Source organism: Nomascus leucogenys, chromosome 12 (genome assembly GCF_006542625.1).
Source record: "Nomascus leucogenys isolate Asia chromosome 12, Asia_NLE_v1, whole genome shotgun sequence".
Lineage (NCBI taxonomy): Eukaryota > Metazoa > Chordata > Mammalia > Primates > Hylobatidae > Nomascus > Nomascus leucogenys.
In genome coordinates, this window is record NC_044392.1 from 229,543 (window position 1) to 244,747 (window position 15,205).

The 15,205-nt window shown below is 45.5% G+C and overlaps 1 protein-coding gene across 14 annotated transcripts in view; it reads right to left on the reverse strand.

Moving 5' to 3' along the window:
• Positions 1-11,702: 11,702 nt before the first annotated feature.
• PUM1 (pumilio RNA binding family member 1) overlaps positions 11,703-15,205 on the reverse strand; it is a 130,406-nt gene continuing 126,903 nt past the window's right edge. For 12 of the 14 annotated variants that reach the window (XM_030823268.1, XM_030823267.1, XM_030823265.1 and 9 more), the window contains one exon: positions 11,703-13,538. In XM_030823268.1, the coding sequence (XP_030679128.1) occupies positions 13,407-13,538 (132 nt within the window). In that variant the 3' untranslated portion in view covers positions 11,703-13,406. The remainder of the gene's footprint in view (positions 13,539-15,205) is intronic. The other 2 variants (XM_030823261.1, XM_030823260.1) reach the window with 2 other exon arrangements.

The following is a 15,205-nucleotide window of genomic DNA, read 5'->3' on the forward strand; positions in this document are numbered from 1 at the left end:
CAAGGGTGGGAGGCAGGCAACAGGCAACTGCACCAGGGGACGCCCAAGCGCTGCCCTCGCCTCCCGTGTGCCCCTGAGCAGGTGCTTCTCCCACCCTGGGCCTCAGTCTCCTCGTCTGTAAAGGGATCAGATGCAGGTAGCCACACGGAATTCTCCGTGGGCTGTCCTGCCACTGGCCATGGCGGAGGAGAAGAGCAGCTGCCCTGGCAACACTGGCTCCAAAGAAAGGCCTGAGGCACTCAGGGTTCAAATTCTGGGTCTGCCACTCCCAGGCCAGTGGCCAGGGCCAGTTTCCTCCCATGCAAGTTAGGGTCAGTGACGACTCACAAGGCTGGAGGGAGGTAAACAAAGCAACGCAGAACAGCACCCAGCACAGGGCAAGGCCCACAGGCACATGCAGCAGACCACTGTGCTTTTGTTGCTATTTTTAGAGACAGGATCTCACTCTGTTGTCCAGGCTGAAGTGCAGTGGCACAATCACAGCTCACTGCAGCCTCTATCCCCTGGGCTCAAGAGATCCTCCTGCCCCAGCCTCTGGAGTAGCTGGAACTATAGTGGGGCCACCGCACCCAACCCTAGGCCACTATTTTTTTTTTTTTTTTTTGAGACAGAGTCTCACTCTGTCGTCCAGGCTGGAGTGCAGTGGCGCAATCTCGGCTCACTGCAAGCTCCGCCTCCTGGGTTCATGCCATTCTCCTGCCTCAGCCTCCTGAGTAGCTGGGACTACAGGCGCCCACCACCACGCCTGGCTAATTTTTTTGTAATTTTAGTAGAGATGGGGTTTCACCGTGGTCTCGATCTCCTGACCTCGTGATCCGCCCGCCTCGGCCTCCCAAAGTGCTGGGATTACAGGCGTGAGCCACCACGCTTAGCCCCTAGGCCACTATTTCTAAGTCATTCTTTGTCTGTGTCACCCCCAGGCCTGAGGTGGGAGGGCAATGATACCCCACCCATCCTCCACGGGAACTGAGGGAGTCTGAGGTTCCACGGGGAGGGGGCAGGTGGCTGCCAGGACCCTGGAACAGGTTGGCTTCGGCCCCTGGAGTTGTTGGTCCAACCCTGCCCAAGGACATGTTCCCATGCTGGTATCTGGGAGCACCAGGAAGTGTAATACAATTACACACTGAAGTTATTTTTTAAAAATATGATTAAATTATCATTATTATGTTAATTTTAATATTTATTTATTTTTTTTTTTTTCTGAAACGGAGTCTCGCTCTGTCGCCCAGGCTGGAGGGCAGTGGCGTGATCTCTGCTCACTGCAAGCTCCACCTCCCAGGTTCACACCATTCTCCTGCCTCAGCCTCCTGAGTAGCTGGGACTACAGGTGCCCGCCACCACGCCCGGCTAATTTTTTTTTTTTTTTTTTTTTTTGTATTTTTAGTGGAGATAGGGTTTTACCATGTTAGCCAGGCTGGTCTCAATCTCCTGACCTGGTGATCCACCCACCTCGGCCTCCCAAAGTGCTGGGATTACAGGCGTGAGCCACCGCGCCCAGCCGATTAAATTATTGTTGACTAGGCCAGGTACAGTGCCTCACCTCTGTAATCCCAGCACTTTGGGAGGCCGAGGTGGGCGGATCACCTGAGCCCAGGAGTTCAAGACCAGCCTGGCCAACATGGTGAAACTCCGTCTCTACTAAAAATACAAAAAGTAGCCAGAGGTAGTGGTGGGCGCCTGTAATCCCAGCTATGCAGGGGGCTGAGGCAGGAGAATAGCTTGAACCCGGGAGGCAGAGGTTGCAGTGAGCCAAGATCGTGCCACTCTACTCCAGCCTGGGCAACAGAGTGAGACTCTGTCTCAAAAACAAAAACAAACAAAAAAAGGACTGGGTGTGGTGGCTCACGCCTATAATCCTAGCACTTTGGGAGGCTGAGGTGGGTGGATCACAAGGTCAGGAGTTCAAGACCAGCCTGGCCAAGATGGTGAAACCACATCTCTACTAAAAATACAAAAATTAGCCAGGCGTGATGGCAGGTGCCTGTAATCCCAGCTACTCAGGAGGCTGAGGCAGAGAATTGCTTGAACCCAGGAGGCAGAGGTTGTAGTGAGCCGAAATCGGGCCACTGCACTCCAGCCTGGGTGACAGAGTGAGACTCTGTCTCCAAAAAAAAAATTTAAAAAAAGGTTATTATTGACTATAGTCACCCCTTTGTACTATCAAATAGTAGGTTTTATCGTCCTTTCTTTTTTGTTGCACCCAGTAACTGTCATCCCCACCTCCTCTCCACTACCCCCTCACTAGCCTTCCCAGCGTCTGGTAACCATCCTTCTGTTCTCTATCTTCCTGAGTTTAATTGTTTTGATTGTTAGATCCCACAGATAAGTTTAAAGTGCTTCTTTGAGTGAAAAGCAATTCATGAACTGGGAAACACCAAACCAGAAGAGGTTTAATGTTCCAGTGACAAATTGTCAGAAGCAAGTATTTAAGGGATAAACGCAGAAGTAAAATAAATTATTTGATTGGTTGCAATTATTTAGTTGTTTATTTGGTCTATGCCATTAGAAAGTCCCCAGTTATATAAAAATTTGTGGACTACTTCTGATTGGTTGAGCTGAAGTTCTGTTTTTCTTTAATAGAGGCATTTACAAGAAATAGCTCAAGTTTTGCTTATGTTTGCAAATCAAACAAGGTTGAGGTCATGTATGAGGCCTTACTGGTTTTGTCTGCTCTGGGATTCTTCAGACCTGGTCTCCATTTTAATTTAGCAACTTAAAGTGTTATAGGGCTGGGTACAGTGGCTCACATCTGTAATCCCAGCACTTCAGGAGGCTGAGGCGGGTGGATCACCTGACATCAGGAGTTCAAGACCAGCCTGGTCAACATGATGAAACCTTGTCTCTACTAAAAATACAAAAATTAGCCGGGTGTGGTGGCATGAGCCTGTAATCTCATCTACTCAGGAAGCTGAGGGAGGAGAATCGCTTTAACCCGGGAGGCAGAGGTTACAGTGAGCCAAGATCACACCATTGCACTCCAGCCTGGGCAACAGAGGAGACTCCATCTTTTTTTTTTTTTTTGAGACAGAGTCTCACTCTGTCACCCAGGCTAGAGTGCAGTGGTGCGATCTCAGCTCACCACAACCTCCGCCTCCCAGGTTCAAGCAATTCTCCTGCCTCAGCCTCCCAAGTAGCTGGGATTACAGGCGCCCACTACTGTGCCAGGCTAATTTTTGTATTTTTAGAAAAGATGGGGTTTCACCATCTTGGCCAGGCTGGTATCGAATTCCTGACCTCGTGATCCCAAAGGCCTCGGCCTCCCAAAGTGCTGAGATTACAGGTGTGAGCCAACACGCCCAGCCTCAGGAGACTCCATCTTGAAAAATAAATAAAGTATTTCAGGACTATGGTTCCTGTGCCCACTGCACAGTAACAGACCCCATTATATGGAGACGGCAGGGTTTGCAGAAGCAGAAAGAGTTTACTGATCGCAGGTTGCCAAGCGAGGAGATCCTCAAATCCATCCCTACGAGGAGTTCTGGGCTGGGATTTCTAAGGGGACTGTTGAGGGTGAGGGGCTAGAAAATGTGGGCCATTGATGGTTCTGAGTAAGGGGGATGAAATCATCAGGACATGGAAACTGCATTTTTTGGTGAGTCAGCTCTTCAAACCAGTCAGGTCCTTCAAACCAGCTGAGTCAGCAGTTTCCTCAAGTATGCAGAACCTGAAGGAATAGCTCAAAGAGAGAACTTAAGGCTTCCTAATGTTCAAGTTGTTATCTGTAGAGCAGCTAGGGGGAACTATCATCCTGTAACAGGGTCTGGTGATTCTAGGTCAACAGGCTGCAAAAACAGCTGTGAGGAGGCAGGTCAGAGAGTCAGCTGACCTCAAAATGAAGGCTGAACGTGCTACAAGCTCAGTTTATTTTCATTTCTTCCCCCTCTCTTCTTCGCTGATTAATTTTATAAAGTTTATAGGGGCAGTTTCAAAAGCAAGCTGAGAGTGTGACCAGAGTATGGCATTATTCTCAGTTACCACAGTTAACACAGTCACTGGACAGTCATGTAGATGCATCATCAACAGCTGCGTTAGGACGTGTGGCCTTGTGGTCATTGGTATCCAAAACTGCACTATAGGCCTGGGTGGTGGGCTTGCTGAGTTCTCCAGGGTGTTAAATCATGCTGGCAATCATCCAGTACGCAAGTGGCTGCTGGAAAGCATTTATTTGTGTACTTATTTCTTAGAGACAGGGTCTTGCTCGGTCACCCAGGCTGGAGTGCAGTGGCACCATCATAGTTCACTGCAGCCTCGAATTCCTGGGCTCAAGTAATCATCCCACCTCAGCCCCCTGAGTAGCTGGGACTACAGGCACACGCCACTGCACCGGGCTAATTCAATTTTGTTTGTAAAGACAAGGTCTGACTTTGTTGCTCAGGCTGGTCGAGAACTCCTGGCTTCAAGCAATCCTCCTGCCTTGGTCTCCCAAAGTGCTGGGATTATAGGGTGAAACGGTGTCATTTAAAACCCTTGAGAGGATGCAATGCACAAAGGGGGTGAATACAATAACTATAAGGAAAATAATAGCCAAGGACTGAAAAATGCCCTGGAGCAAAGATTCCCAGGGGCCAAGATTTCACCAACTAAAACATATCAGTGAAGGAGGCAGCACATATCTGCTAAGACTTATATTTGTTTCTTAAGAGCCTTTATTAGCCAGGTGTGGTGACTCACACCTGTGGTCCCAGCTACCCAGGAGGCTAAGGCAGGAGGATGGCTTGAGCTCAGGAGGCCCTGGCTGCAGTGCGCCATGACTGCACCACTGCATGCATTCCAGCCTGGGTGACAGGGTAAGACCCTGTCTCAAAAAAAAAGAGCTTTAAATTTTGGGCAAAAATTTCTTATTAACATAAAAGCAACTTTTTTTTTTTTTTTTTTTTTTGAGACAGAGTCTCACTCTGTTGCCCAGGCTGGAGTGCAGTGGCGTGATCTCGGCTCACTGCAACCTCCACCTCCCAGGTTCAAGTGGTTCTCCTGCCTCGGTCTCCCAAGTAGCTGGGACTACAGACGTGTCCCACCACGCCCGGCTAATTTTTGTGATATTTTAGTAGAGATGGGGTTTCCCCATGTTGGCCAGGCTGGTCTCAAACTCCTGACCTCAGGTGATCCACCCACCTCAGTCTCCCAAAGTACTGGGATTACAGGCGTGAGCCACTGCCCCGCCGGTCGAAACATTTCTTAATCAATAGGAGCACAAGCTCCTCCTTATTAAGCTGTGAAGTTATCAAGAACGATGTCGGAGTACTATTGAGGCAAATTGTTCATTTCATGTTGTATCCCCTGAAGGGAATTCAAGGTTTTGTTCTACAAAAACAAAAGAAAAACAAAGGTTAACATCTGGAGCAAATTATGATGTTAGTTTTTGAGTCTGAAGGGCAGCTAGCTGAGATGTCTACATGTGAGTGGGAAGCATCTTTAGATGACGGAATGAAGATGGCGTTGAATGCCTCTGGCTGTGGCATCAGGCAGTGTGCCAGCAAACTCTCCACATGACCCATATAGTAGCAGGCATGAAAGTTGTCCGTACATGATCTGTTGTAGTGATATTTCTAAAACTTAAAGTCATTGAGTTTCAGCCTATAGGGCTTGGGAAAGGAGCAGTTTTAGTTTTTAGTGAAACTAGAAAGTTTCAGAATTTAATTGTTTACAGATAGATAACAAAACCTCAAAGAAAATGAACAGAACTAGAATTTGATAATGGGTGCACTATAGTTTTTCACTGAAATAACAATCTTTTTTTATCGTCACTCCTGTTTTTACCAAAAATAATCATAGTTCTTTTTTTCAAAATAAGTCTAATTCCATTAAATTTGACCTGATTGTTTACAGAAATGTAACATAATAATTTCATGTATATTTTTAAATATGATACTTTAATCAGAGCTCTGTTCACATCCAAGGGGCTTTCGTGACTTTGTATCAATCAACCTTAGTTTTCAAAAACTGTCTGGTAATGAGAAATCTCAGAACAGATATTTTAAAACTTCTTGAAGAAGCCAAACTAAGAACTTGCCCAATTATGTTCTGAGAACCAATTTTTATTGAACCTATGCTAATACTCATATTGCAAATAGAAACATTTAATAAGAGTTTCCAAATTCTGGAGTAATCAGGTAGGGCGAGAAAGAGAAATGTTTCATTTTTGTTTACAAAGATATATATATATATATATATATATATATTTTTTTTTTGACACAGAGTCTCACTGTCACCCAGGCTGGAGTGCAATGGTGTGATCTCGGCTCACTGCAAGCTCCGCCTCCCAGGTTCAGGCCATTCTCCTGCCTCAGACTCCTGAGTAGCTGGGACTACAGGCGCCCACCAACACACCCAGTTAATTTTTTTTTTCTTTTTTTTGTATTTTTAGTAGAGACAGGGTTTCACTGTGTTAGCTAGGATGGTCTCGATTTCCTGACGTCGTGATCACACCCACCTCGGCCTCCCAAAGTTCTGGGATTACAGGTGTGAGCCACCGCACCCAGCCTACAAAGATATATTTTATCAAATTGCTATTAATTGTAGACAGTTAAGGGAAGAGAAAAAAAGTGTACTTAAATTTAGAAAATAAAACATTTCTTAGAACCAGCAATGCTTCAAAGAAAAACTCATAAAAAATTAAAATTATTTTCGTCAGTTAATTTAGTCTCATGTAATTAATTTTTGTTTTCCTTGATACTGGATTAGCAGTTTTATGAGCCCATCAGTTTCCCATTACAGTTTTGGAAATTTTTACACAGTTCCATAGTATGATCTTATCAGAAAGCTGTATTGTCCGCCTTTTCTAATGAATCTCTTGTGTTTTTGTATCCTAGTGGCATTCAAATGCTTTCAGGAAGGAAATTTGGTTGTTTTCTGGCATATAGCATCTTAAGACAATAATTAGATTTATGACTGATAACAATATACCAGGATATATCAGATTTCTAGGAACTCTATACATTTCCTGGGATACTCATATCAACAACACATATAACTTAAAGAAGGGTTAGTATCACTTATTATTTGACAGTCTTCCATGCAATTAACATATCAAATAAGCCTAATTAGTTTAACACTTCTCATTTACAAGGAGAGAAAATAAATTATTTTGAAATATTCCAGGGACACTTCTGGAAACTCCCAAAGTTAATGTGAGGTGGAAAACACTTAATTTAGAATTAATTTTGAGAGGCTGTCAAAAATGTCAATATGTTTAAAACACTTGATTAAAAAGGATCATAAGTCACTGAGGAACAATACCAAAGTGATAAAAGATTTTAAAGGCAAATACAGAAAGTTACATAGTTAAAGCTTGGCTTTTTTTTAGATACTGAAGACTAATTTTTCTCAAATAATCGAAGACCTACTAAAAAACAACACAATTTGGACTGCAGGGAAGACAATAAAAACAACAACATCAGGCTGAATGCAGTGGCTCACGCCTGTGATCCCAGCACTGTGGGAGGCCAAGGTGGGCGGATCACTTGAGGCCGGGAGTTTGAGACCAGCCTGGCCAACATAGAAACCCTGTTTCTAATAAAAATACAAAAATTAGCCAGGCATGGGGTGGCACATGCCTGTAATCCCAGCTACTCAGGAGGCTGAAGCAGGAGAATCTCTTGAACCCAGGAGGCAGATGGAGCTTGCAGTGACCTGAGATCGCGCCACTGCACTCCAGCCTGGGCGGCAGAGAGAGACTCAGTCTCAAAAAATTAACTAATTAATTAATTACAAAATGAATAACATAGACATACATAAGCACACAGACAGACACAAACAGAGATTCACGGCTTCTGTTCTGAAATTTGAGCCATGTGTCAGTCACAATAATATAAAACTCCCTAACTCTATCCAAATTGTGTTCTTGACAGTTAAAGTTACCTGTTCAGATGGCTAAAGGCTTTCATTAATATTTTTGGAAAAGACATTCAGGATTCTTTCATTTGGCACTTTTATAAAAACTTCTTTGTTTTTTTTTTTTTATTCTGATGAGTCATTCTTTGAAGTTTGCATTTTAAAGATTTAAATATTTCTAAGGCAGAAAAGCTGTTAGGTTTTCACCAAAAAGGAGTCTTGGAGCATATTTACTTAGTACTGGGAGTCAATCTTGTTGAGACTGTGGACTAAGCTTTAGGTGAGTGACAGGGAAGAAATCCAATTTTTTTCTAATGAGTCTCAGGCGGTCGCTTTTATAATAGCCAAGTTGTGTGCAAGACCAAGATTTGCATTTAGTTGTTGCAGACACTCCTGGCTCATTTGAAGATCTTTTAAAGGAAGATGGTGTCCAGAATATTCAAGTATTCAGATGGAAAAAGACAAGAGATCAAACAGCCTTGTAGATTCAAAATAATTTTTTTTCTTTTTTTGAGACGGAGTCTTGCTCTGTTGCCCAGGCTGGAATGCAGTGGCACGATCTCGGCTCACTGCAGCCTCCACCTCCTGCGTTCAAGCAATTCTCGTGCCTCAGCCTCCTGAGTAGCTGGGATCACGGGCGCCCACCACCACGCCCAGCGAATTTTTGTATTTTTTTAGTAGAGATGACGTTTCGCCATGTTGGCCAGGCTGGATTTGAACGCCTGACCTCAGGTGATCTGCCCGCTTCAGCTTTCCAAAGTGCTGGGATTACAGGCGTGAGCCACCATGCTAGCCTCAAAATAATTTTTATGAGTGTGCTGTAAAGATTTCTTTAGAGAAGCTTTTTTTAAAAAGTCATTCTGTCTTTGGGAAGCTTCTCCGTACCATCGAAAAATGCCTCTCATTGTTAAGTTCTCAGGATCATCTTTTTAAAATGTGCCCATAGATGAACAATTTCATCTAGAGCAAAACTTCCCCATTGTGGCCACTATAATTGTAAGTTATCTTCCTGAGGCGCATCCATTTCACTAGAATGGCACAGGTTCTGAATCTTCAGTTTCTAAACATAAAATTAGCTGGAGCTCCAGACAGAGGAGTTTCAGACTCCCCAGATTCTGATGAACCCACAATGCCCTGTCCTTCTAAGTATGTGCTTACTTGAGGCCTCCAATTGGACCCTGTTCATTTCCTGTCAAACACCCACTTCAACCTCCAGATCCCAATCTGCATTCCAGTCTGGAAGTCAGTATACTAGACTGGACCTAGTCCAGCTCCTGTAATAATAACTCCTATTTGTGGCTTACTGTGTGCCCAGCCCTGTGTGTGCCAAGGGCTCCCAATATACCCTGTGAAATAAAGCTATTATTAACCCCATTTTACAGATGAGGAAAGAGAGGAAGGCAGACGACTTACAAAGGTCACATAGGGCCAGGCGAGCTGGGATTTGAAGCTCAGTCATTAAAACAGACTCGGAGGTGTGGGTTGTTTGAAAGCTTGGTGCAAAAGCCAGGATGTGGCCCCAGAAAGAGGCACCAGGGTTGCATTAGCAGAGGCAGGGGGCTGCTACCCTGTCTTCCTGTGTGATCTCACACTAGCCCTGTGAGAGTGACAGGCCTGGTCTACCACTCCAGGTGATGGCTGGAGAAACCACGGGCCAGAGAAGTCAGTGATTTGCCAGAGATTACATAGTCAAAGGCAAAGCTGAGGTCCGTGAGCCAGGTCAGTGGCCGTTCCCTCTCACCCCACACCCACCACACCGTAACTCCCTGTGTGTGTTGGGGCCTAGTGCTGTGCACGGCAGACGCTGGAGGAAGCAGGAGGAGAGGGAGTGAGGAAGGGAGAAAGCTTAGCTTCAGGGCAGACGCCAGACCTCTGGTCTTTGGGTGGGATCCCTAACTACAGTGCTGAGCCCTTCAAGCCAGGGGAAAGCCATCCCCAACCCTGACCTTGAACCCTTAGGCCTCCATAATACTTGCTTTAGGTGGCAGCACCCTCGTGTGGCTACAGTTGGTAACTACATAAAGTCACAGGTTTCCTCCCTCAAAAGGATGCCTCACTCCCCAGGGCCTCACCCTTCTGCAATCCCTCTGAGCCTCAAAAAGAGAAGATGGCCATTCGTGGGGCTAATGGCGGGTGGCAAGGGCAGGATGAAATGGACAGAGCACTGGGCTGGGAGTCAGGAACCCTCAGATAAAATCCTCACTTGGTTACTGACTGTGGGGCTTAGGTCTCAAACTCATCTGTATAAAGGGCTGAAACATCTCCCCTCCCTGACTCCCTAAAGCTTTCTACAAGGACCAATGGTATCTCAAATACAAAATACTCTGTAAGCTGTAAAGCACTGTGAGAGGGTAAGGGTTCTTACATAAACTGAGGAATGCACTTTGGAGGGACTCTGGAAGACAGACCAACAATGCCGGCACCCAGCGCGTGACAGCCCGGGCCATTGAATCCTTGGGACGGACTTGGCAGCAGAGTAACGGTGGTCAGAAGAGGGGGTGGCCCAGAGCCCAGCCCGCTCCATGAAACTCAATCCTGCAGATGGAGGGGTCTGCCCCCATGCCCACCCCCTCGCATGATGAACTAAGGGGAAAGCTTTACTGATCAGAGTTGGTCTATCAAAAGACTTGCATCAGATCCTAGGACCTGTTTCCACATCTATGAGATAGGGATAGCCGCATTCTTCACAGGGCTGTTGGTTCCCAGAACAGTTGTTGAGAACATGTAAAAACCATCTCACGGGTGACTTGGCACAGAGTCGGTTCACAACAAATGACATTATTATGTAAACTAATGAACAAAGAGTTTTGTTCATCAAAAACTGTGCAGGAGAACTGGTATCATTTATTACACCAATGTGCTGGACACTGAATTTAATAGCCATAATTTCCCATGACATGAGAGCCACTTTACATAGATCTGTTTCCTTTGGTCCACTTCCAGCAAGGAATTTGGTGAAAGACGAGGTGAACTAACTTGCCCAAGTGCACACAGAGTGGCGAGACCCACATGTGACCCCAGGTCAATCTGACTGGAGTCATGGTATCAGAAGCAGCATGGACTGCAGTTCCCAAGGCCTGCAGCGTGCCACCACTGCAGTGGGGAATGCTGGGAAAGGGCCCCAACGACAGCTGCTGAGGCAAAATCACGTGCTGGACTGGAAACCTGCATCCCCTCAGCTTCCTTTTCTTCTCCCCCTATTCCCAGGGCCTGTTAGTGATTAGCCCTTCCCCTCGAGGGGCCCATGTGAAGTTCCTTCAACCATCCTGAGGCTCCACTTCCAGACACCAGCTGGTGTGGGCTCCCATCTGGCCGCTCTGGCTGGAGCCAGCCTGTAACTGCCAACACTTACCAAACCTGCCCCTGGAGCAAAGTCGGTGAAGAAGAGCAGATGGCATCCTCAGGCCTGGGCCACAGGCACAACGGTGAGCTCCAGCCTCCCGTGTTACAAGATAAAAGAGGTTCCCCAGTCTGAAGAGAAGGGCATGCTCAGACACTGGACCGCTTGGCAGGCCTCAGGAGTGGGCACAGGTTGGCAGGGTGCAACTGGAGCAGCCCAGAGGAAACCAGGAGGAGAGGCCCAGACAGATGGTGCTGTAACCCAGACACATCTGAGGGGCCCAAGGAGAATATTCTGATGTGCAGAGTTGGAAATCTGGATTTTTATGTGCAGTATCTTGATTCTGAATGCACTGGGCAGGCTGAACCAAACATCTTTGGTTTAAATTGGGCTCAAAGAGCCATCAGTTTGCCACCCCTCCCCCCACCCTCACCGAACAACAAAACGAGCAGAAAGAAGCACAAGGAAAGGGCTGTCCTGGGGAACTACACTGGGGGTGGGGCAGGGGGAGAGGTTAAAATAAAGCACAAACCCAGATTCCAAAGTTCTGTATTTTTCAAAATAAAGATCACACATTGTTTAGAGACAATCTACACAAGAGTTACAAAAAATAGTTGCCCAGGCATAAGCATACACAGGTTTGTTAATTATACACATATGGTTACAAGTGTGCTTGCAAAAAAGTTCATTGGAAATATACACAAGGCTCTGGAAATGTACACCGTGTAGTGTTAAATTCTATATTCCAACAAGGAAAATGGACAGTATGTTACATTCACTTACAAGTAGACAAAATGCAAAATACAGTTCATCTTCTGTACAAAAGGGAAGGGCGATTCACACTTTACAAGGTGAGAGGGGCTCTGATTGTGAGGAAAGCTCGGGCAGGGCTAGACTTCTGCACGTCCTTTTGACTGTCACAAAATCAAAACATTACTTTTTTAGGATTAAAAAAACACTAGTGAGAACTCAGTCCTGAATAACATTTAGAAAGAATCTCGCTATACTTGAGACTAGATGACAAATAAAACCAAGCTATTTTTTTCTTTTTAAACATTAACTAGGCTGTATAAAGAACATTTATTCCTTCAAAAGAAAAAAATTTACTTCTGGTTGAAATTACAATTTACAATATACAACACTATATGCTACGACCATAAAAGGTGAGAATATACACTGAATGCACAGGGCTGGCTAATTCTCTTTTCTTACCAAAAAACGTGTTTATGTTGATTCAAACTTCTCCACATTTACATTACAGGTATACAAATGTACAATTGTACAATCAAAAGTATGTTCGACTACTAGGGTACATTATAGATACAGATTAGACATCAAAACAAGAAAATACTACAAATTTGTATATATGCAAAGTCTACACCAAGTATACACTATATATTTATAGAAGCAAGACCAAAAGCAGAGTTGGATTTTTTTTTCTCATGCTAAATAATCAGATTTTGCCTTTCAATGTTAATAGAAAAAAATCCAGTAGGCAGTAAACAATCACACCCGCCCAGCCTCAAAGACGTTCTGGGTGCTCGCATCTCCTCCTCACGAACAGCCTTCTTCAGTCTCCAAAAAAGGCATTTTTTAGAATTTCATAAACTTAATGTCACAAACTGAAGCTTTAGCAACTCTGAAACCTTTTTCATTATATATATATATATATATATATATGTATATATATTTTTTATAAACAGTGTTAAATGCCAGTTTGGGGTCATTTAACTACAATTCAAACTTCTCAGTTTTTGTTGTTTTTGTTTGTTTTTTACTAAAATGAGGAGGTGGGGAAGAGCTATTTGCAAAACTTGCCGGCCAGGCAAATGAGCTAAAAACCTTTTCTTTTTTTTCTTTTTTTTTTTTAAAGCTATTTTTTTGTTAAACCAACCACCCTGAAAGTTTCCACATGTGAAATATAGATACAACAGTGAACAAAATATGTGGCCTCCCATGTACATTGGTTACCTATGTACAAGTATCCTATACACCAGTAAAACAGCAGGGCAATTAGTCAATTAAAAAAAATAGTACATGTTATGTGTGTAATAAAATTAAATTTACAAAGGCTTTCCCACTTGTGGATTTGATTCCTTTTTTGGAGGAGGGAGTAATCCTGGAGCAACCACCTGCCCGTCTCAGACTCTACACTACAACATTTCTGGTTGCTGGTTGGATTTGCCAGTGGGCCAGTGAGGTCAGCGGGAATGAGGGAACAGCGGGTGACACTGCCTCAGATGATACCATTAGGGGGGCCACAGATGGGCCCTAAGTCAACGCCGTTCTTCATGTAGTACTTCTCCAGCTTGGCCAGAATGTGCTTGCCATAGGTGTACTTACGAAGAGTTGCGATGTGGGGCCGGATCTGGGGAGGAAAGACAGTCTGTGTCACATGGCCTGAGACGAGACTTGGGGGCAGGCTTCCCGGCCATGCATTTGCACGTCACACATCACACACACACACACGCCCCACAGCAATACCTTTCACCGGTTCAGCCCAGTCCCCTGACTTCTAGCCTTTGGCAACCCATCAGATGAGGAGAGGAGCTCCTACCCTGAGTGGTGCCACAGGGCCTGAGGACCCTGGAGGCTGGATGGCCACGGGCCACTCCCAGGACACACATGGAGAAAGTGCATCCTAGCCGGGAAAACACTGCCACCACCCGCCGGCTGCACAAGGCTTCCCTGCAAGCGTGCGCACAGGCCCCTCTGGCCCCGTGCACGGCATCCGGGCTCTCCTGGGCACCATGAATCCTGAGCTCACCACTTGACCCTGTCTCTCCAGGTCACAGTGGATCACAGAAAGCTACCAATGAGAAGAGGAGAAATGATGAACGTCATGAGCTGCTGTGATTACCCCCATCTTGCTGACGGAAAACATGAAGGCACAGAGTGGTTAAGTCACTCAGCCAAGGCTGAATGGCTAACAAAGGACAGCACAGACGGCTGAGCCCAAACTGTGTGGCTCCTCCACAAATCAGGTTTCTCCCCACTGTGCTCTCGAGGCACGTCCGCCACACCAGCCTCATCCCTCACGCTCTCCGACCTGTGCTCCGGGTCACTTCTCCAAGCATTCCTTTCTGTTCTTCCTTCCCTAGGCTGATCCATTTCAAGAAGTCCTACATTCCAGGACACTTGAGAGGTGCTTCTTCTCTGGAAGCCCCTTTTCTTTTGTGTGAGCTCAGGGAGCATTCCACATACCTCAGCTGTGTCTGCAATCTTTTGCTTAATTATCAATCTTTCCATATAAACAGTAAAGGACCACAGTTTATTCAGCAGATTCCCCATCCAAACCTGCACCTGCCTACATAAACACTGGATAAATGTACCGCAGTAGACAGAGGCTCTCCAGGTTGAGAGCTCCATGAGGGCACCAATTTTTGTCTGTTTGGCTGTGTCCTCAAAGCAAGGAAGGGTTGATCCGGTCTAGAAATCACCTGCGCATGCTTCCCAGGACACACAGCTGCCTCGGGTGTCACATTCCCGCTTCGGAGCCTACAAGGGAAACTGGCTGGTGGCAGACAGTCCTTGGTTCCAGTTTCACCTTAAACTCACCTGTAAAACGGCATATGCAATAATCTACACTTTCCTTTCAGTTCTAGTACTATGTTACTAATGTAAGATCCCCTTGCTTTTGGTAGCTTTCCTTTTAGAAAATAACCGAAATCCAATCCACTCCTCCGTCCCTGGAACTGGCTGCTGACGAGTCCAGGAACTTCACCTTTGTACTTCCCCAGAACAAAATAAAACAAAACAAAAAAACCCTAACAACCCCCCCACACACAACATGTTGAACTCCATTTTTTATTGGATTTAACCAAAGGTGAAACGTTAATTACCTGCTCCTCTCCTTGTGTCCCTTTTGCTGAAAAGGATACCACTTACTAATGGAAGAGCTGAAAAACTAAGAGGGCTTCTCAGGACTCTCCCCGTCAACTCCCTCAGCCAACCAACTGCTAAACCCTACCAATTCTAGCGCCCTCTTCTGTCCACTTCTCTTCAATCCCAAATCATCACCATCTGCTGCTTTGA